The sequence below is a fragment of the Ambystoma mexicanum genome, chromosome 11 (assembly GCF_040938575.1).
Source record: "Ambystoma mexicanum isolate Mex_15411 chromosome 11, UKY_AmexF1_1, whole genome shotgun sequence".
NCBI lineage: Eukaryota > Metazoa > Chordata > Amphibia > Caudata > Ambystomatidae > Ambystoma > Ambystoma mexicanum.
The window spans coordinates 1,243,596,325-1,243,619,820 of record NC_090934.1 but is presented as its reverse complement, the minus strand read 5'-3'; the positions used below and the strand labels follow the sequence as shown (position 1 = coordinate 1,243,619,820).

The 23,496-nt window shown below is 45.8% G+C and overlaps 1 protein-coding gene across 4 annotated transcripts in view; it reads left to right on the top strand.

Moving 5' to 3' along the window:
• The window catches only part of PARP6 (poly(ADP-ribose) polymerase family member 6), a 628,157-nt gene that overhangs the window by 320,963 nt on the left and 283,698 nt on the right, over positions 1-23,496 (top strand). For all 4 annotated transcript variants that reach the window (XM_069624646.1, XM_069624644.1, XM_069624645.1 and 1 more), the window contains exons 11-12: positions 9,003-9,098; positions 9,496-9,588. In XM_069624646.1, coding sequence (XP_069480747.1) covers positions 9,003-9,098; positions 9,496-9,588 — 189 coding nt within the window. The remainder of the gene's footprint in view (positions 1-9,002; positions 9,099-9,495; positions 9,589-23,496) is intronic.

Below are 23,496 nucleotides of genomic sequence, written 5' to 3'. Positions count from 1 at the left end.
TAGGATGCAAAAGGAATCTGCTTCATGTTTTCTGTGCATGGAAGAATGCATCCAATAACTGACAGCAGTGCGGTCCTGCTATGGCCTAGAAGAGCATGAGTTAGCTTGACACCACCAACTCTTAGGAGGTGCTTGGCTCCCCAAGCCAGCTGGCATCATAACAACATACCTATCTGATATCATGTCTGCTGCGTGATCGGAAATGGATATAGAGGAGCCGCCAGAGGATAATGAAAGCGTCATCGGTTGTATTTAACGAACACAAAGTTACAGTTTACATCTCATATGCAAGTTATACTTGTATCGGGCTATATACTAGCTCCTTGTCTCTAAAAGTTCGTTCTCACTGGGTGATTGATATTCGATACTTACTAATCACGGACCAGGTCACACTGAAAAATAACCCAAATCATGTTAAGAAAAAGCTGTGGGAACAGGATTGGTGCTCGACAGTAGATGATCGAAATCGCCATAAGCTCATGGAAGATGCGGCTATCGAAGCTAAAGATCGAAAGAAAATGCTGCAATACCTGAAGAGGACAGTCAATGCAAAACATTGAGAGATTTACATGAACCTAGATTGAACCTATTCAACACAAGAGTAATCCAAGCCATAAAAGCTCGGAAAATGACAGTGATACTTAGCTGTCGCTTCTGCAATAAACAGCAAGAGACCCTCAAACATCTCACACTGTATTGTGAAAGCCTGAAAGACCTAAGATCCTTGCACTTAGGAAACTTAGTTCGACAATATTCCACCCTATGCGGTGAAGACCTATGGCGAAAATTCCACAACCCATGTGAAAAAGACATTTTTGGGCTAACAAATTTGTTACAAAATCTTGAATGTCTGCTAAAGACAGATAAATAGGACAGAGCCTGTATAGAAGTAAGATGTTGGTGTGTTGGGGAAGCCGAGATTAGAACATGGGGCAAAGAGTAATCCCAGAAATCCTGGCACGAAAGAAACTAGTCCTCTTAACAGAACTTTGAATGGAAAACTGGGAATCATAAGTCTGATAAGAGGTGGACATCTGCAGCAAAGCAGTGGACTTAGTGCATTGAGACTCGGCAGCAACTTGTTCTGACTCGGCTCCCTTGACACACTGTAAGAGGGGGATGGGAATTCTTTTCAAAAAGTTTTGTATAAACTAAATGAAATAATAATTTAAAAAAAAGATATTCGATACCTAGGAGCTGCCCTGCTCATCACATATTTACACCACTGCAAGAAAAGTGTACGTTACCTTTATTCAGACCAGGAACTTGGCACTTGACACACGTGTTTATACATCAAACTAAAAACATAGAATTAGAAGGAAGCAGGCAGACCCGAGTGAGAAGATGAGAGCAAAAATGCCCTTCTAGCCGTCGAATCTTGAAAACGAGGAAACCTGCGGTGCCTGCTGGGCACCGCCTCAAGGTTGCCCAACTGAGTCCATATCAATGTGGAGTCTCTGCCAGGAACTCCCAAAGAATGGAATTTTGTGTCTGAAGCTACAGAGGTGAAACTAAGTCTTTGTGACAGGAATTTTGAGTCGCAACTTCTGCATTGGTCACTCCGCAACCTGTGTGGCCCATGTCAGTGGCATCAAGCACACAACAGGATAAACACAACTCAACATAATCTGTGCCCAGTAGCTGTGTTAGTCTGCAAATAGATGCTTGCTCATGGGAGCAAGGAGACACCATCGAGCAGTTTTAAGGCATAGCTCTACAGTCATTTGGTATTGCAGCCTCCCCCCTCCCTGGTAGGCTGTGAATATTGAGAGCTCTCTATTTGCCATTTTGATCATGAGGCATAAGGTAGTGAAATTAACGAGCACTAAAAGTCCAGCGGTAGCCGTGCCGGTAAAACCGACAGGCTGCTGCCGGACCCGTAGGAATTGACTGGCCCCGGACTTGCCGGAATTACCAGGGGATTACAGCCCCGGTGATCTGGTAAATCCGGAGCTGGCATTCTGTAAATCCCCATTCCTGTGGAGCCACGTAGGACTCCATAGGAATGGGGAAGTGGAAACACCGGCACCATGTGGTAATGGTGCTAGTGTTTCCGTGTCCGTCTGCGGCTGGTCGTCTTACGCCCGCCTGGTTAGACCTGGTGAGTGTAACACCACACGGCCACAGAACTTGTAGTTAGCCGGTCTTGAAAACGGTGATGGTACGGTTCTACTGTCACTGTTATATCCGGACCGGCTAACTTGTAATGAGGCCTTTTGATCCTAGTAGAGCATTGGACGTTACCTGACTGCGTTTAGTGAAAGAACTTCTAAAATAAAAAAAAATATTTGGAGGCTTCCTGTGACTATATCCACTGAGCTTCATGGGAATAAAAGATAGCAACTGGAAGAGATAGAATGAAAGTACTGTTAGGTCTATGAAGGCTCTCCCACCTTCTTAACTCTGCCTTTGCTGCATTAAGGGAGCAATAGAATTTAGAATAAATAATACGTTCATACCCTCTGTTACCCAGTGCAGTACCCAAGCTCGCCTATCAAAGAGTCCTTGGCCCCTCAACCGCCAGTGGCTCTTTTTCAGTTTAGTGGCCTGGGAGCTGCTCTCTTCTCCATCCTTTATGTCTGTGGTCATTTTCCTTATTTTCGGCCCCTTTCTGTCATAATGGAAACAAATGGGGATTATTTATTTTACGAGAAGCTTTGCTTTTTGTAGTAATCCTTTAAAAAAAACAGATTCGATTGTTTTAAAAAAAATTGATTAAACATTTTGTTATACCTTTTTACAAATAGATCCTTGTCACCTGCGTGCATGGCAGATGTCACTGGGTTATTTGGCGTGCGTGTGACACATGCACCCTTTATCAGATGGTGATCCTCATAAGGCCTATGTTATGTGCCTTGAGAACATACATCCAGTACAGTCTTGTACTTTCTGTGCTGGATTCGCACCGAATTTCCTCCTGAGCCACTTCCAACATAAGCAGGCCAAGGGAAGATGCCCAGTGTTGGAGTCCAGTGTCCCATTGCCCCTAAACCAATGCCAGGCATATGCAGTTAAGTGGGTGTCTGTGCCATCTTTATTAGAGGTGGGGAAGGGTGCTGTACACTCCGGGTAAGACTCTCCTCAACCCTGAAAAGCAACAGCTGAACGGTAGTGAATGAATCGAGAATCACTGGCAAATCTCTGGGCATCCCTCCAGACCATTGCTTTTCAGCTTGCCATACCACTACAGAAGGGTAAAAACGATATGAAAGTCAGACTTGGTCCCACACTAAAAAGGGGCAGTCCAACACCAACTGCTAGGTCAGGTCCCTTTTGCACAAGCCCACAAGCAACCACAGACATGCTTCAGCCTCATTCTAAGTTGTCAGTGAGGTGTAGTTTGGGTCTGTAGGAATGGCACGATCAGGGCCCACATCTGTGCACATCCACTCGGGTGACAAATGCAACACTGAAGAGTGATGCCCGTTAGATTCTGGGGCAGTGTTTGGGGTCAGAAATGGGAGGCGGGCAACTTTTGGAGGATTTCTCATAATACGCCATTTCATTAAATCATAGATTTCATCAAATGTCTCACTATCCCTACACTGGTGAGGATTTCCTTGCCTATCAGAACTAAAGGAAAACACTGTAACACAGGATATCCGGCCCTCACACTTAAACATAAAATACACAAAGAATATATGGCAATTCACAACAATATCCACAGTTATACTTCTGATTTATTCACAGTCTCTCTTAGTAACCTGAGCAAACGCCTCTTCCCCAGGTTTCAAGTTAAATTCAGTTCCGATGTTGAACAAAAAGAAACAAGGAAATCCGTATTTTAAACAGAGTCTCATTTCAGTTCTTGGTTCCTTCACAATGTCAAAATAACTGTTTGTTAAACACAGCTCAACCGACAGAAAGGTTCCACTTCTTCTTTGAATAATGAATTTCCACTTCATCAAATAGCATCAATGTCATTTCGGGGTGAGATGCTTTGACACAACTTCTGATTAGGTTAATGAAACACAGCTTCAAGTTAAGTTATTGAAACACAATTTATATCTTGGTCAGGATGACTTCACAGCACTTCTACTTCACATGAATCACTCATATCAGGGTACCTTCTGTTAGACTTTATTATGTGGGTCTACACCTATGCCCTATAGAGCTCCACCTTCTACTCTGCTTCTGAAGCTTGAAATCAGCTGACAACCAAAAGTAATACCACAGCTTCAACAATTGGTTTCTTTGTGACAATAAGCAGATAAAGACAAGATTTGTTTTAGTGCACCTCAACACCTTCAGGTAAGCAAGGCACTCTTCTTCTGTCATTCACCTTGCAGAAGGGCAGCCTCTTTGCCATTCTTGTCTGCAACAACAACAACCAAAATGCCTCTATGATGCAATTCCCCCTTTCTCCTCTTGGCTATGGCCCTGTGAGTTAGAGAACAATCATAAGCAGTAAACATCCCTCTTCCCAACCTTGTCTTTGACTCTTTGTATCTTTGCCAACCAGAGTATTCTAGTCATATAACTTTTTGTCAGTCTCTTTTGTTCTTTAGCCAATGCTTGTACACTCTTGGCTTGGGGAGTGCTTATATCCTTCTCAACCTAGGACAATGCTTGCACCACTCTGTATCTTTGGGAAAGGTTTCATTCACTCTTGTTTGGGCAATGCGTGTTTCCGTCTTTGCTTGAGCGATGCTTGTTCTCCTCCACTCACAATTATCAATGTTTTAGTCACTTCATTTCAGAGTAACATTGTATTCAACTACTTTATGATTGACTCAGAGGCTAACCTTTGACCCATAATCTCTTTTAGTTATACGTGACCAGTCTTTCATCTGTTTTCTGATCTTTAAATATTCAATTAACGGTGCGTTATGCTTTTATGCGTGGAAAAGGGAATACAGTTTACTTACACGCAAGTGCTACTTTTAATTATTTCCCATTGTTCAGTCGTCAATGGTCGCATCATAACAGCTTTCACTCATACACGAATGATCCTACGGGATACTGTTCCCTGCCTGTATTTGCGCAAAGGTTCAGATCGCTCGGTTTCACTCACCAGCTTCTGTGTTACATTCTGTGGGATATTTTGACCCACTCAGATGTGCTATGTTACACCACTTTGCTGCATTGATGCCAGAAACAGCAGAAATTGGCTGCGCTGACCCCTGTGTGTGCCAAGATCCCTAAACTGCGCTTTGCAATGACCAGAAAATGGCTGCACCACCCTACCAACCCCATTTCAGGTGGGGTAAAACAGAGTACTCACTGCAGGAATGTGCCAGTGTGCTCTGCAACATTGTACATGGAGCAAAGGAAAGAAGCAGCATTACTTTTCTGTAAACCCAAAAGGCCTCTTTAAAATGTCAGCTTTTCAACCTTAAAAAGTGCTGTTTTGGCGCTAAATCCATAATTTCTACTGAACCACTGTGATTAAAGGGCCCTGTAATGCCCAGGATGAGTCTTGAGTCTCAGAGGAACCCGGCCTCTTTGAATGACAGCTCATACCAAAAGTATCTTTCAAGAAGCAACCCAGGCACTTTGTTTTTCATTTTCCACGGGGAAACGCGGCTATTTCTTTGCAACAGTATCTAAAGAATCAGCTGTCCAGAGAAAGACTCTAAACAAATGCTTGATACATTTATCCATGCTGCAAACAATTCCAGCACTCAAGGGAAGGACTAGAGCTGACTAAAATGTGTATTTGCTGTAGATGAAAACCGAATTTAAAGAAATAAGTTTAATGTGCTCTTTCCTGAATGAAGAGCAAAATCGCCTATTTGTAAAGTATATTATTGTGTAAAGGCTTGATTATTTAAGTATGTAAAAGGATTGCTACTGTTAACAATCCACCTATAAACTGTTTAATTCCATTTATTCCATAGGTTTAAAGTAAAGATTCAAAAGGTGAAACTCAAAGCAAACCCAGTCTGAGTTGGTAAACTGTATTAAAAAAACCTGCTCTGCCCGTTGCTAGCCCTGAGAAAGGGTGACACCTCAACTGCTGGAACAGGAAAGGGCTAATTGCTAGATTGGAGGCTTTGAATCCCCAGGACACTCTCCCCCGCCTTTTAGTAAATTGTTCTACATATTGTTCTAATGACTTGTTTGATGTTTGCAAATATGCTTCTCTCACTATTGTACCTGTTGTTAAACTGTAAAGTGCTTTGGCTTAAAGCGCTATATAAATTCAATAAACATAAATATAACATTAACATAAGTATCTCACCATTGGTCCAGACGATCATTAGAATATCGGCTTTCGAACATACTAAACTAATTAACCATCGAAGGCTGCAGATGCTTTTTTTGCATCTGATATCCGGGAGATCTTTTTTGACATATGCAGAATCCGGAAAAATCCAGCCAAAAGACCAGCACAACTTTAACATTGACTGAAGGCCTTTTTATTTTGCGTCATCCTTTCTCCTCCTGATCATTCACCTTTCTTGTGATTATTATATCTTCTTATTTTGTGGCCCTTTCTCTATTTTTTCATTCAGTCTGCTCTTTTATCACATGTTAATTTTTGCTCTCTTTTTCTGTAAACTATCACTTTATCTCCCTCCCTAACATTTGTTCTCCTTTTGGGCTATGACATCTCTTTCTGCAGTCTCCCTTTTAACTAACACAAAGCAAAACACAAAAGCAAACATCCACACGTTGCACTGTTTAAGTAGAAAATCAGCAGCAGGCCCAGAACTCAGAAGGCAGCTGCCCCACTCTGTTTTCAAGAGGGCACCATATGCATTGCAGAGGACGCCATTTTAGGTTATGGAGAAAGGAGCATGGTATCCAGCCCTCGGATTGCTATGGTCTCACTGTGTATTGAGGAGTGCTCCACTGCACAGTTGTAACTGCTCCATCTAAGTTAGCGATCTACAGAGAAATCTTGAAAGGGTCATCCAAATCATGCTTGCTTAAACAGTCCAAATATTTTTTATGTACCTTGTCAAACATTGGCTAGCTGTGTTCAAGGAAAGCCTGGTATGGTGTTTTGTGTTCTGCAGCCCCAGCCCCAGCCAACATAGCTCCTAACACATGGGATGATGGGGCAAGCCTAAGCTAGCGAGGTGAGTAGTAAGCAGGTGGAAGGGAGAGGAATCATGAAGGAAGCACAGAGCAAGCACCCGGATTTATATAGGGCTCTGTATTTGTACCTCTGCTTATAGGCCCAGTGCTTCTTATGAGAGCAGTGTTTCCTGCTTCCCTGTTACGAATAAGGTAGAGTTGACCCTTCTGTTCCTTAGAGCGAGTTTGGTATCCATGATTCCTTTCTGAGATCCTTTGCATCTCAGCCTTCCTTCTTGGAGTTATCAGTGATACAACAGCAACCACCCAACACACTGAGGAGCTCATGTTGGTTGGGGGTGTAACGTGAATAAAAGGTGTAAAAGCCTCGAGTAAGGCTTTATCACCTTTCATTCACAAAACTCTACATTTTCAATCCTTGGTATGGTGGAGAGGAGGGGGAATCACAACTTGGATTTCCACTGCTCCCTTCCTCTCCACGTTACAAATGCTCCAGCATCTGTGCCGGTATGGAGTTTCATGTCGATGCAAATACTGTAGATACCTATGGGGTCCGCCTGCTTATGCCAAAGCCTAAAGCAGGCGGTTCCCGTAGAGATCCATTGTAATCTCTCCCTGCCATGCCAGCATGGCAGGGAGAGAGTACAATTACCATTAAATCCTCTCTGATATGATTGCATGTCGGGGAGGTTTTAATTTCAATTGGGAACACTGCTTGCCATTCCCACAGTGGCGTCGCCAGGAATCAAATTTAGGAGCGGCACAGAGGGGGCCAAAGATAAAAGTAAGGGGGGCACAGACAAAAGTGGGGGGCCGCCTATGAAAGGTAATGTGTGACGTCACAAGCACTCCTGCAGAGAGGCTTTTGTGCACACCAACTACCGTCACCCCACTGCGCACCCCCCCCATCAGAATGCAGACACGAAACCATTCAGTTACTAATGGCCCATCATGAGCAATTTTATGCACTACATCCTGATGGGAGGGGCTGCAAGCTGCTCTGCACAATATGGAGGTCGCTCTACAGAAGCTGGGCAGGGACACCTGAGAAGTGGCTCATGCTCATGTTCATACCGATGCCAGAATGCATACCAAGATCACTGCTAGCCTTGAGACAAAAGGAGAGTATTTGCTGTGTGATCTGCAGACATTTGGCAGCGGGGTCCCGCTTACATTAAAGCATAAAAATAACGGGTCTCTGCCGCAAAATTGCTAATTTAAACAAAATGAGCTCCTGAGTAAAAGAGTATATTTATTCAAGTAGTGCACAGGAGCCTAGTAAAGAACCAGAAACCTATTTTAAACCTCGTGGAACTGTAACAAATGGAATAACTAATATCCGGGAGCCTTGTAAGTTAAGGGCTGTGGGAGTGTGCCAGGGTCTCTCACAAAAACACTCAAGAGGGCACCAGAGATAGTCTGTGGCAAGCGGGATATGTCTAATGATCTTGTGTTGGACAATGTCTAAGGACCTTCTGTTTATGTTATGTCAGTGAATTGTTTTTGTCAGGGGGTTGGGTTACCTAGGAAGTTTAAGTGATTCATGGGAGATGGCATATTCAGATCTTGTTTCAGTTATGTGAAGGATTTTATGTGGATTTCTACAGAGAATTACAAATCTGTTCTCAACTAATCATCAAAGGAAGTGTTTCTGTAGCTCTTGCAGTGGGCGTGTATTTGGAATCTACTGCGAGGAGGAGGGGTTCTGGCGATCTTGTGAAAAACGGAGGCATGGATGTTGGTAGAATGTGTATGGATTGGGCATCTGCAGGTCTTCTTAGGCTATACCTTGGCAGCACAGGCATTTTGCTGGGCTTTGGAAGATGGTTTCCTTGTAATATGGCATAGAGTGTGTGTAAGAGTATGAAGGGTGGACTGTGGTGTTTAAGGGTCTTGTGAAAGAAACTGGCGTTTATGGTTCAGATGGGGCAGAGTGAGGTTCAGGGGAGTCAGAGGGCTCGAATTGTTGTACTTATGTTGTCCATCTATACCAGACCTTTTTTCTCTTTCATCAGATCATGAAGTACGCGGAGCAGCGGATACCCACCCTGAACGAGTACTGCGTAGTGTGCGATGAGCAGCACGTATTTCAGAATGCATCTATGCTGAAGGTAAAGAGTTCAAAAGGCTTTCTAACCCAGATTAACACGTTCCTAATCCTGTACTATTTGCCCCACAACTTCGGACCAGCATGAAACTGAGTTCCCCTCTTTCAATCAGGGTCAATTATAAGCTCACTCCTTTGTCAGGGTTCCTCTCTGAACCAGAGCGCAGAATCCACTCAATAGCATCTGTTCATCGAGTTCTCTCTCTTAAGACTGATCTCTCTCAGGCTCTGACCCATACCACCTCTGAGACTATTCGTAATAGTGGACCCTTCTTCTCATTGTACACATTTAACTGTGTCATACCCACATTTCCTTATGGGATACAATAGGACAGAACAAATCAGTCAGACACTACCAAGAACTCATCCATTTAAATTGTTCTTTATCCATTTTTCCACAGCCAGCTGTGTGCACCCGGGAACTATGTGTCTTCTCCTTCTACACACTAGGAGTGATGTCGGGGGCTGCAGAAGAAGTGGCCACAGGAGCAGAGGTAAGCACAAGCCTTCTTAACCACACATGCACACTAACGTAAGTGTTCACTAAATCATTAAGCTTTCATAAGCACACAAAGCCTACACACTTCCATTAAATCTCTAAACACCCATACCTAAGCCTTCAAACCAACACTAAATAATCTGTACCCAACTTAAACCATTACACGCACATTAACACCCACACTAAAGCCGCCCCCCACACTAAAGCCTTCACAAAAGGGCATAGATATTAAGTTCCTCTGTAAAATACACCATGCTTTTTACAGGAGATGCCCTCATTTTTCTCAAACATAAAAAAAAGTTTTAATTTAAATTATTTGGTGTTTTGGGACAGGCTAGATTGCAATAAAAATTGCTTTAAAGTGGAAGTGGGATGGTAGAGAATATTCACAGGTAGACCCGGGCGATGCAATCCATATTTTGACAAAGTGGGACAGGTAGAGACGGGAAGAGAAGGCAAGACCAGGGGAGGCAGTGAGTGGACAATCACAGGTAAGTCCTGAGGCTGCATTCAAGCTCCTGGCTGGGGCAAGGATCAATACCGCTAGGCCCTATTTAGGTGCTCATCATGTTGGTTGGTTGCGGGTAAAAACAACTTTTCTTTTACTGAATATTATGATGCAAATGGGTAGATTGGTGGGTTGGGTTTAGGTATATGGAAAGTGGGGTGAGGGTAGGAAGGAGCAGGGGGTCCCCTCTGCTTTTTACAGTAAAACAACAGCATTAATAGCAGTGGTAGCAGTCTAAATCCACATATTCCAGTGCCCTGTGGAATGGAGTTCCTTCCAAATGGATGTGGGAACTGTCAAAAAGGCAACTGGGATCAACACAAGGGAAAAACCCAAATGTAAGTTTAAACAAAGGTTGTTTGTGATATTTCAAAAAGTGGGCCAAAATAAATAAATATAAGACAAATCTTCAACAATAAAACGACAGTAAGGATTTTCCTCAAATTAAATATTTTAAATCCTAACCCAGTTCTCGCCGGGCAGGTGATTAATTTACAATACTCACAGTCCCAGGGTTTTTGAGTGACCCGAGCACTTTGTGGTGCCCTGATACAAATAATGTTGATAGTCTGCTTCCTGCTGCGACACAGGGAAGGCCTGCTTGCTCTTGGGTCTCTGCGTCCACGTGTATCCGCAGAATGTTGATGCTGAGGCTGGGTAATATCTGGGAAGCCCCAAATGTTCTCTCGAGAGGCTTGCAATGTGAGCTGATTTAGGAGGCCACCCTCTGATGACTTGGTACTTACCACTCTCAGGGGCCTGGCCATATCTTTACTCTCCTCCTTGATTGACTGTTATGATCTCCTCCCTAAGGGAATCTCCTCTTCACCTACTGATCTATTCATTACAGACTGTTTCTCCTCCTGTAACTCGTCAAGCACTTTGCCACTTGCCCAAACATCTACCCATCCAGTTATTGGATATATCTACTTTAACCCCCCACCCCCTTCTGACATTCTCCACCCCTTAGTGTTCTACCTTTCTCTGGAATGACCTCCAACTTCCTTTCTGTTTCCCCACCCACCTACCTCCTTGATGTTTGTGACCCTCTCCTCCTGAATGTCTCTTTCAATTACCGTTTCTCCAGGCATGTCCTTGCTTCCCTTCGCCTCCTTCCATTCTCTACACTTCCCCACCTTCTTTTTACTGTCTCTATTTGGCTGCACTCTTCCAGTAACCTCCAGTACCAACTCCCCTTTGTTAGAGGAGCCGGGACACGATTGGGCCACAGTGCTAACTTCAATTGACTGTGAATGATATTCGCAGTGACAGATGTGATGAATCACAGGGATTCGCCCCTACAGCCCAAAAGGCAGCCCCTCCCCTGTGAGGCTAGAGATGTGAGCCTGCTCCTCAAAACCCTCCCCAGAGATCGAGACAAGTAGGACCTCACCAGGAGAGACTCCCACTTTGGGGACAATTCCCTAGACCAACTACAATAGCCGCATACATGGCACTGCCTTTATCTTTGGCTGAAGGCAATGCAAAAAGAAATCCAACTATACAAGAAAAGGAAGATGTCTCTTTAACAAGAGATACATATTTAACTAGAGAGCAAAGAGAGAGCCTTGTGAGCAGGGGAAGCCCCCTGACATCCTTATGCGTTGTGGAGTGAAAGCAAGTTGCGGAGCCCGCGACTTTCAACGGGGCAGAGAATGCCAGTATGAGACGCAGCCGGCCCTGCGTATGCAAATGCAAGGAGAGCGATGTGAGTAAAGAACGATGAAGGAACTACCCGGTTGTTGCGTCACGACAACAGTGACCTAGTGGGCAGGACGCTCCAAGAACGGCGCTGAGATTACCGGTGTGGGAAGCATGTACCGCTTCCAATCACCAGCACCCATGAAGAGCAGGAACCTGGGATGTGACAAGAGCAAGAAAGCAATCCCAAGCGAGAGCCATGCCCTGGCACGGTCCCCAGGATAGAGAGAGGTACCGGGAGAAGAGGGAGGCCACCAGGACACCAATACAGATGGGAAGAAACGGGTCCCAGTCCTAAGGATGAGAAAATAGAACTAAAATTGTGTAATTGGAATTGTAAAAAGAATAACAATTAACCTTGCCAAGGAGGGGTTTATTATATGAAGGGAGAAACTCGTCCAAGTCCACAGAACAAGTTATAAATGACAAAACCAAGTAAGATAAGATGCAGAAAGCCTAGAAAAGAGGGGGGTTTCGCAACCCACCTGGGAAACTAACAGAGACTGGAAACAAGTTCCCTGGGAGGAAGGCAAGAAACCACCTTCCTTTCAAGTTCAAGACTGGAGGAAGTCTAACAGAGAATCATATAATGAGAAACAGGATATAAAAGGCCTTAATGAGCAATCACACCAAAGAGACACTGTAAGACAGAGAAGTTGTCACAATGGATGTTTAAAGAGGTACCAAGAGAAGCCCACCTCAGGAAATAATGGAAAGAAAGACAGGGAAGAATATAGAAGTGAAAATCACAGTGTGAAGAAATGTCTGAGAAGAAGATATTCTGAACATAGGACCTGTAATGGTGCAGAAGTACGAGACTGACACAAGGGTGGCATGCTGATTGCTATAAACCTTTATTGTAATAAAAAGAAAGGAAAAACCTAACTAACCCTAACTACTAAGAGGGATTTCTCAGCCTCAACGAAAATAATGAGGGTTGTGTCAGAATGTCCAACTAACTAAAGAAATAATGTCTCTCCTTGGTCCAGAACAATGTCACCCTTCTTCTGGACTATAGATCAGAGTTCCTGGTTAAAATGTCTTTAGTTGAAAAACAAAGTTCACAAATTACAAAATGTCTGACTTGAAACACCATTCCTTATTGCCCATAGTTAGTGTCTGTATTGGGTTCCCCGGAGAATGACTCCCTTCTTCAGGATTCCAGAATTGCCATTTCTCAACACCAGGGGATATGCTGCTCTTCCCCTAGTCTTCCTTAGACATCACAATGGTAGCAGGAATGTCTCCCTTCCCCTGGTTACTTTTAGCTTTCATAGTTATTAAGGCTACGGGGGATACATCCATTACCCTGGCCTTCTTTAGACTTGTCTGTATGTGCCATCGACCCGGATTTGGCTTCCTCTTGACTTTGGCAAACCTGGTTCACTATCCTGCCAGGTCTTGCTTTTCATGCAACAACTCTTCCTGATTTGCTTTACTGGATGGGGGTCCCAGCCCTGTACTTGGTTTCCTCTTGGCTTTCGCTAACCTAGTTCACTATCCTGCCAGGTCTTGTTCTGTATGCAACAATTCTTCTGTATTGTTTTTACTGGATGTGGGCCCCAGACCTGTTTTTCCCCTTCTTGGGAACTTGGCAGCCCTGGCGCACTATACTCCCAGGTACTGCTACGAAGTAGATTACTCTGAATGCCACTTTGCATGGGGTGCGGGTCACAGACCCATATTATTTTATATCTCTGCGTTTTGGGGCCCCTGCAACCGTGGTCTTCCCACCCTCTTCCGGCCCCTTACTGGTATTTCTCAGCTGTCTGTGGGCTTCTTCTCCCCTCTCTGGTGTCTTCTGAACCTCCCAGGGGCTGCAGCGACTCACTGCTGCTGGGCTGTATGACCTAGTTGTGTCTCTCTCCAGCCTTCTAGCCCGGCTGGATGCTCCATTTAAAGTCTCCGGGTCCAGCCTAACCACGGCAGACCTTCCTGGGACATCTCGGCAGACGGGTACTCTTTCCGTCCTCTGCTGTTTCTTCCTTCTTTCCAAGGGATTCAAAACCCCCAGTTCCTCCATGGAGGGTCCCTCCTATTAATGAGTCTTTCGTCCCTTTTTATGTTGTTGTGTCGATCAGATTGTCTAGTCTGCTCTGTGTGAATGGGAGCACTGATTTGCACTGATCCGCGCCTCTTCTTCGTCATAGTCATGGGGCATATGGACTCCCTTGGGTAGTTACTCTCCCTCATCTCAGTCATATCAGGTAGGAATATACACATGTGGGTTTGGGTAATTGGTGGTCCCTTTATAGGGGAGGAGGATGAGGGGGGTTGGGATATATCAAGAACATACCGTGTTCTCCTCGGATGGTCCTCACTCGTCCCATGGGGGGGTTAACCCCCCTTGTGATCCTTGCGCACTACACCCCCACCAGGGGGACTATTGGGTAGTGTCTGCACCAACCTGCCCCCATGGGAAGGGTCTCACCCTAGGAGAGAAGGGATGCCATTTGAGGATTTGTGACAGACCACAGAAACTACATAGCCATAACAGTACTTTTGAAGAGCTGCAAGAATCAAATCAAATACTATCCAAGGAGATTATATCAAGAAATATCTGCATCACAGAGAAAATCTATGAATACAGATACTATTAAAGGAACTGAAGAGACCAGGCGAAGACAAGTCATTCCCTTGGTCTATTTAAGTTAGTTGAATATAGTGGTAGGGTCGGATAGGGTTAGTTTGGACAGGGGACATTATTACTTTGACTTCCTGACTACTGACAAGCACCTACAGTTTCTTTAGATAGTGTGATGAACCGTGGGAATTTGTAACTTCTCAAGGAGGAGCCCTTACCCTGTGAGGCTATGAAGGTGAGCCTGCTTCGCAATACCCTCCCTAGGGGTAGAGGCAAGCGGGACCTCACTGGGAGAGACTATGCCTTTGGGGACAAGGTCTCCCGTTCCTGTGAGGAACTACCAAAAGGACATACCAATTTTGCCTCTTCAGACATATGCTATGGACATTTCTGTGAAGAAAATACCAGTATGTGCTATTGTAAACCAGAGACTATGAATGATCCTTCAATAACTGAGATGAGGAGGGTCACCTATGGAGGAGAAGAGAAGTCCTGGAGACAGAGAAGAAGGAATACAATGTTATGCTTGGGAAGGCCCACGGTTGCATAGCATATAAAAGGGGAGGAGCCTGGAGACAAATGAGAGAAACCTGTGAGTTACGAAAGGGTTTGCACTCTAGCTCATGAACAGAGGCTGAAAGCTCCATGTCCTGTACTGGAGAGAAACCTGGAATTGGTCATACATGCAGTGTCTTGCAGCGACGGGAGGGCAAGAAAAATCAGACACAGGACGTCCTAAAAACTGGGAAGAGAGTAAGGTGGAGAGGGGTGTTGTGACCACAACAACCGAGTGGTGGACCAGGGATCCTGGAAACAACGCTGAGACTGCTCCATCTCCACAGAACCAGCCGGTAACTGAAAGACTGGAGTATCTTAGTGTCTAGCAGTACTGAGAGGAAGACCCAAAGGAAACCGCAGAAGCCAACCTGACAAGAAGAAGAAAAGACCCAGAGAGAACCAAGAACCTGCTGACTTTATTCCTACTAACCAAAGTTAACAACGAAGACGGGAGACCCGGGAGGGGGGGGTGAAGAACCATCATTGGAAAGCTCACAATTATCCAAGTACAGATCAAGGGAACATAATATTGAAATCCCCTGCAGCAGATGAGAATCATTATCAGAATGTTTATACTCGACCCAGTAAAGATAAAGGGACTATAGCACTGAAACCTAAAGAAGCAGATGATAATCATTATTGGAATGCTCATACTCGTCCCAGCATAGGAAAAGGTACTACAGTATTGAACCCAAAGAAAATGAGAATGGCTATTGGAATGCTCATACTCGTCTGAGTAGGGAAAAAGGGGCAATCCAAGAAGCAGATGAGAAAGAGTATTGGAAGGCTCATCTCAGTGCCGATAAAAAAAACTCTAATAATAAAACCCAGTGAAGCTGATAAGAATCATTATTTTGAGGATCATACTCGTCCCAGTGACAGAGAAGGAAGTATAAATAAAGAGAGAAGGCAAAGAATAAGAGAAAAAGCTGAAGAAAAGATTGGAATAAAGTATAGAGATAAATGACCTATTCAGAAGTGTAAACTGTGTGCAGAAAGACCAACAGGAAAAGGGGAGGTTTGCAAATGTTTGATAACCCTAACAAGAGAAAAGAGAAAACATAATGGTAACAAAGAAAATTAGAAGGAAACCAAAAAAAGAATTTAAATCTCTAGCCAAAGAGGAAAGGGAGTAAAGCCCAAGAAAGTGTTAAATGAATTATATGAAATGATAAAGGCAGTCACAAGAGACTACTTGAAGTTAACCTATCGAGCTGAAAGCTTGCAAGAAGTGTGAGGGTGTAGAAGAAGGAAACTGACAAGGAGGGGTCATGTATGGGCTATACATTTTTATTATATAAATAAAGAAACCTATCTTTCCCTATTTCTACAGGGCTTACCACACCTCATTCTAAGAAAACGTAGTGTTCCGTCAGAATGTCCGTCAAAAGAATTGTTCTTCCCGTACTCAGTCAGAAAACCATCTAATCTAACCCTAACACTAGAAACATACTCTTTTAACTAAAGTAAAGTTTGTGTTTCCTTCACCAGGAGAATGACTCCCTTTTTCTGGTTAACACTTCAGTCTTATAGCAATGTAGGAGTAATTCCTTCAATGTTTAAGGGGAATGGCTCCCTTATCCTTGCCCTTCTGTAAACACTCCACAAAGTGTGCCTCATTACAACCTTGCCGGTATCCTGGTGGTAGAGTCGACAGGATACCGGCAAAGGCTATTACTGTTTCCGACACTCAGTGCCGCCGGATTACGAGTGCCGGCGATGCAGTATAAATCCCCATTCATGGAGTCCCATTGGACCTGATGAGGGGATTCGCCATTAATGAGGGCTTTTATTGCTGGTAGGGCACCTGGGTTACCTCCAGCTTTTAGCTGGTGGTGAGCCAAGGTGCCCCACCAGCAAACCCGTAGTTGGGCGGTCTGGTAAAATGCCAGTATCCATGGATACCGACTCTTTTTTACCGGACCGCCCGACTCAGAATGAGCCCCAGTTTTCTTTAATTCCTTCCAGGAACCATTGAAGCTCACAGCCGTTCTTGGCTTACACTTGACATTCTGGTGAGGGATACTTTTATCAGGGTTCTCTGTATTTCTCCCTTATGTCTCCTTACTGTTTTGTCCAAAAGTAGTATCTTGATGAGGGAGATGTCTGCTGAAACACTCCGGTTTTCCAGCTGTATTTGATGTACCAGTTCCTTTAGGGAGAGGGCTCCCATTACACTCAGTCTTATTAGTGGTATTAGATGAACCACTGCGACGAGGGAGATAACTCCTGAGGCACTCTGTTGGAACAGTGGTATTAGGTAGACCACTGCGACGAGGGAGATACCACTGCTAAAGCAGAGTGCATCAGGAGTTATTTGTTGGGCCACTGCGCCGAGGGAGATGACTCCCACTGTGATCTGTTCTATTTGGGCCACTTTGCGGACGCCACCCAGTCTTCCAGCCGTTCCTGTCACCTACGGTATCCTTAGGAGACGGCTCTGGTTCTTCACGGGCAACGTGCGCCTCTCTTCCTTCTTCCTAAGTGGCTCTGCGGCAGGTTGGTGATCTTGGCGTCGTTTCCGGACCCGACGGTCCACCTCTATGCGGTCACGCCACAACCAAGTGAGTCGGCTCCCTGCCGGCTCCCAGGATGATTCAGCAGCATCCTATCGTTCTGGGGAGATGCTTCTGCTACACCTTTGGTCTTCCCAGTTTGAACTTCCCGGATTTGGTTTGCGTACTACATGCTTCCGCGATGAGAATCTTATGGTACTTTCTTGCTTTCTGCTTTATATTGTTGACTCTGCCCTTGCGTAACGTCAACATCATTCACTAAATTCTCTTTAGTGTTCTTCATGCCTCCATTGGGCCACCTCGTTACAGTACTTGTTTGTATTTGCATACTGCTATTCCATACGCTTCCCTTGCTCGTCGTCGTCCCGTTATATTTTACACTTGGCACAGTCAAGGCTGTACAATAACACATGGTTCCAATATCAATGGTGGGAGAAAAGGGTGATGATGAGTGTAGGTGGTTATGTGACAGAGATTTAGGGAGGCTTTTCCCCAGGTGGATGTCCTTGTGCCTCCCTATAAGGTCCTCCTGCATATAACTACCCTTAGGAGGACTATTGGGTTGCAACCTTACCTCCGTAGCCTCATAGGAAAGTGATGAGACCTAGTGTATCGTCACAGAAGCCAATACATCAGGTGAAGGGAGTTTTTAGTTATTAGGTTAGTGATAGGGTCAGACAGGGTTAGTTTGGACGGTGCACAGATCCTTTTGGAGACATTCACTGATGACTGACGAGCACCTTAGTTTGTTAGGTAGAGAAGCCTCATAGAATAGGAAAATAAAGGCCTTTACCTTTTTCTTTAGTCAATGATTTTTAATAAATTATTTTTATCCTGTCTTCTGAGTGGCTGTCTCCTACTTCCGAACTGCCACACAATCCATTCAACAGACCGTGCCAATTTCAGGCTTGCTTGCTATTTTGTTATTGTGATGAATCCGTTGGAGTACTCACTGATTCCCGGGCAGTAAGCTCCTCCCATGTGGCCAGGGGATGGCAGCCACTACCTGATCCCGACACTGGTGGCGACTATATGAGTGAGGATCACATGGGAGGAGACAGCCTCCGGCAAGATGTTGTGGCTCCACCGGACGAGACATGACATCCCCCATTTTCCCTTGAAAATAACATCCCCATGTCTGAAACCCTTAAGGCCTATTGTCATGTATCCACTGTCCGGTCCTGTCTCCAAAGTTCCTCGGAAGCTGCTGAACTCCACAGACCCACAAAGGTGCCCAGTGCACAACTGTTTGTAAATACAGTGTAGTTCAAAATACCCCTGGGGCAAAGGGGAATGGGACAAAATAACAAAACTCAGACAATGGATCTTCTTCCTTAGGATAGATATCTGCATTAAATAGAAAAGACACAAGGTAAGCTTCTATTCTGCTTAATTTCACCTCTCGCTCTCTAACCCCAAAGATGTGTAACAGTACCTGAGATTCCTCTGCAGCAAGCCTAGAGGATTAGTTTCACTTTGACATTAGTGAAATGGAAATTGAAGTAATGGTTCTGCAGTTTATACAGAATTAACTTGAGTTTATTTCACCAAAACTCTTGCCTGCATCTTAACCTGGGTACAACTAAAGAAGCCCAATTGCTTGTAGTCTTTTTAAAACTCTTCTGAGTTCATGTATAAAAAAGGCACAAAATACTGTTCGAAGGGATTGTGTCCTCCGACGTATTCCTCATCTTAGATATATATCCTTCCAGCTCTGCTGGCCTCGGAAAATTTTTTCTCCAGAGGGCGCTGCGCGCCGACGTCCCTCGAGTCGGTGACCCTCGACAGCCGCCGTATCGACGCTCGACGTCATCCTGCCCATAAAGGCCGCGCGCAGCGTCCGTTGCTCAGTTCCGTTTTTCCGCGCTACTCGGTGCCTCGGAATACCGTTGCTCAGTTCTTAGTACTATTTACCTCGAGTTATTCGATACCGTACTCGATGGCTTCCTCGTCGGAACCGACAACTCCTCGATCCGGCTTCAAAAAATGTCGAGATTGTGGGGAAAAAGATGTCGTTAACCGATCCTCACAGAAATTGTCTGTGGTGCTTGGGAGCCGAACACCATTGTTCGGAGTGCGAGGACTGTATGTCCATGACAGCTAAGGCCCTGAAGGAGCGTAGGGGGAAGCTGGAGAAAGGTAAGACTTTTAAAGCTTCTTCTTCTTCGACGAAGTCGAGACATTCGTCTCCTCGTCACCATTCACGCTCCAGGTCTCGGAGTGGGTCTCATCACTCCTCGAGATCGAAACACTCGAAGAGGAGACGTCGAAGATCCCCTTCTCCGTCTTCCTCTTCCTCTGTTTCGCCAAAAAGAATCCCTTGCCCCACGAAACATAGTTCCCGGGCTGAATGGGAGGAATTCAGAAAAAATATGATGAGCGTCTTCGAGAAAGCGGCCTCGACCCCCTCGAAGACTGCCGAGAGCGATGCTCTGGTCGAAAGACCCGAAGGTCAAAAACGCCGCGAGTCGCAGTACCCGGCAAAAGAAACCTCTCGAGCGCGTCTCGAACCCTCGAGTAGGACTATGACCTCCAAACCTTCCTCGAAGGTTCCGTCGACGCCGTCGACGAAGGTTCCGTCGACGTCGAGGTCGTCGACGCCGTTGTCGAAGGGACCTTCGACACACAGGTCTGTCGACTCGACGCCGGCCTCGACACCGGCGTCGACGCTGAGAAAAGTCACGGTGACCACACATCCAGTGACGATCCCCAGGCCCTCGACGTCGATGGCGTCGATATTGTCGAGTAAAATTCCAATTCTGTCGAGGTCCTCGAGGCCTCCACCTCTGTTTTCGACGCCACGCTCGAAGCCTTCGACGACATCGACGTTTTCGAGGCCAATAATGACAAGTTCAGCACCCTCTGCCTTGGAAATGGGATTTACTCCCTTTATTAGTTCAGAACAATTGAGAACTATATCCTCAATTTTAGAAGAGGGTGATTTGTCCGAACAAGACACATTTGAGTTACAGGGACCTGTAACCCCAGTTAGAGAGGAATTTTCCTCTGAAGAGCGCAGATTAAAGGATCTTCATGATTCTTTACATGAGGCAAGTGGTTTAGACACTTCCCCTGAGGTGGATTTTGCTAAGCCAGACCCGGGGGAGCATGCTGAAACCCCCTACAGAGCCTTAATGGCCAGGATTACAGAGTTCATGGGGTGGTCTACACCTTCACAATCTTTCCAGCAAGATGACCTCACGGATATTCTTGACAAAGGCCCACAAGAGGATCCAGTGGTGCCCTTTCATAAAGCTCTTCAGAGAAAGATCATGACAAACCTGGAAACCCCAGATGTAATACCAGCAGTAAATAAAAAACTGTCTGCAAAGTACAGGGTATCTTCCACAGACCCAGAGTTCTTGTCTAAACATCCATCCCCAGAAAGTCTGGTGGTACAAGCAGCATCCTCTACCGACGTCAAGACGGCTTATCCTACTGTCCCACAGGACAGGGACGATAAAAAATATGATGCTATGGCTAAGAAAGTCTTTTCAGCATGTAGCATGGCGTTAAAGTCTGTTAATGCTACTTGCACCCTTGCTAGGTTCAGCCATACACTTTGGGAGTGTGCTTCTACAGCGGCTGACTGCATCCCGGAGGGAGAAGAAAGGGATGCGTTCCTGAATATTATACAGGACGGTAAAGACGCTATGTGCGAATCCCTCCAGACGGGCATTGATTCGGCTGACAGTATCAGCAGAGCAATGGCGGCAAGTACATCAACCAGGCGGTTCGCTTGGTTGAGAAAGTCGGGTTTTGCCCCAGATGTGCAAGCCAGGCTCTTGAACATGCCATTTGATGGCTCTTCTTTGTTCGGGAAAAAGGCGGATGACAGTTTAGAGAAACTGCAAACTTCAAAAGCAGCAGCAAAATCCCTAGGAGCTGCAATCCGTCAGACTCCTTTTCGTCCCACAGGAACCTCTGCGAGGGGCAAGTCCTTTCGCTTCTACTCCTCATTCGGAAGAGGTAGAGGACGACCGGCTCAAAGGGGTCAAAGAAGAACTACCCGAGGTGGACGGGGTAGATATTCTAAAGCCGCAGCAACAGCAGGTGCCTCTTTACCATCGGCATCTGCATCAGCCGCCCCAAAACCACTCTGAGGACTTCCCTCACAGGACACCTGTAGGAGGCAGGTTGACTCAACATCTGGCGGAATGGCAGGCTATCACGTCAGATGCTTGGGCATTGGAAACAGTTGCCCAAGGTTACTGCCTACCTTTCCTACGTATACCTCAGAGTCATCCACCGGGGATCAGCTCTCAGAAAGCTCCAGATCCGCTCCTCTTGCAGGAAATTATAGACCTGCTAGAGAAAGGTGCCATAGAACCGGTACCTGTAGCGGAGAGGAACAAGGGCTGGTACTCCCCTTACTTTCTCATTCCAAAGAAAGACGGAGGACTGAGACCCATCTTGGACTTGCGAGAATTGAACAAATTCCTCAGGAAAGACAAATTCAAGATGGTCACTCTTTCTCAGATCCTCCAGGCCCTTCAGTTTCAGGATTGGTTGGTATCTCTGGACCTTCAGGACGCTTATTTCCATGTGCCTATCCATCTCAAACACAGGAAATACCTGAGGTTCGCAATTGGCAACTCTCACTATCAATTTCGAGTACTGCCTTTTGGGCTGACCTCCGCCCCGAGGGTCTTCACCAAGTTAATGTCGGTAGTGGCTGCAAGTCTAAGGAGGGAAGGGATTCACGTCTACCCCTACCTGGACGATTGGCTGATCAGAGCTGTTTCTCCGGAGCAAGCTCAGATCCAGCTAAATCACGTGTGCTACTCCCTTCACAAGCTGGGCTTCTCCCTCAATTTAAAGAAGTCTCAAATGATACCATCGCAGAGACTCCAGTTCATAGGAGCGATCCTGGATACTTCCCTGGGAAAAGCCTCGCCACCAGAGGTGAGGGCTCAAGATATTCTACAGATGGTTACCAAGTTCCAACATGCCCAACGTCTCCCAGCTTTCGACTTTTTGAGGTTGCTAGGCCTCATGGCATCCTGCATTTTCCTTGTGCCAGAGGCTCGCCTGAGAATGAGATCCCTCCAGTGGGCACTGAGGACTCAGTGGTCACAATTCTCAGGGAGAATGACAGATCTTCTTCAGGTTCCCGGCAGGGTGGCTCGAGACCTTCAGTGGTGGGCCTGTCAGGAGAACATTCTGAAAGGAGAACAGTTTTGGCAACCCTGGCCGGAGATAACAGTAGTCACGGATGCCTCACTCACGGGGCGGGGAGCCCACGCCAACGACTTGACCATCAGCGGTCGTTGGTCTCCATCGGAGTCCAGACTACACATCAACCTGTTAGAGCTGAGAGCCATCAAACTTGCGTTGAAGGCTTTCCTGCCAGTTGTACAAGGGAAGAACGTCCTGATAATGACGGACAACACGGTGGGCATGCATTACCTCAACAAAAGAGGAGACGTAGGATCACTACCCCTGTGCAGAGAGGCGATGCAGCTCTGGTTTTGGGCAATCCAAGAAGGAATCTCTCTATCGGCAGTTCACCTAGCCGGAGAGAAGAACTTGACAGCGGACGCTCTGAGCAGCCAGAACACAGTCTCCCACGAGTGGGAGCTAGCTCAGGAAGTCCTTCAAGAGATCTTCGCCCTTTGGGGAACCCCTCAGGTAGATCTGTTCGCCACCAGCCTAAACAGGAAATGCGACCTGTTCTGCTCAAGGGAATTTCCTCCGAGAGGAGCTCTGGGAGACGCGTTCATAGTGGACTGGGAGTTTCCGCTTCTGTACGCGTTCCCACCGGTCCCTGTCATTCCTCAAATGATCAGGAGGTTGAGATGATTCCGGCGAACCATGATCCTAATTGCCCCGGATTGGGCCAGGAGAACGTGGTACCCGGACCTTCTAGACTTGTCCATCTGCCCTCCAATTCGACTTCCTCTCAGAGAGAACCTACTCTCACAGAAGGGGGAGGTCAGGTTCTCCATCCAGACATCAAAACCCTCAACCTTCACGCTTGGCTTCTGAACGGCTGAGGTACAAGGATTGGGACCTCCCTGATGATGTTATGGAGGT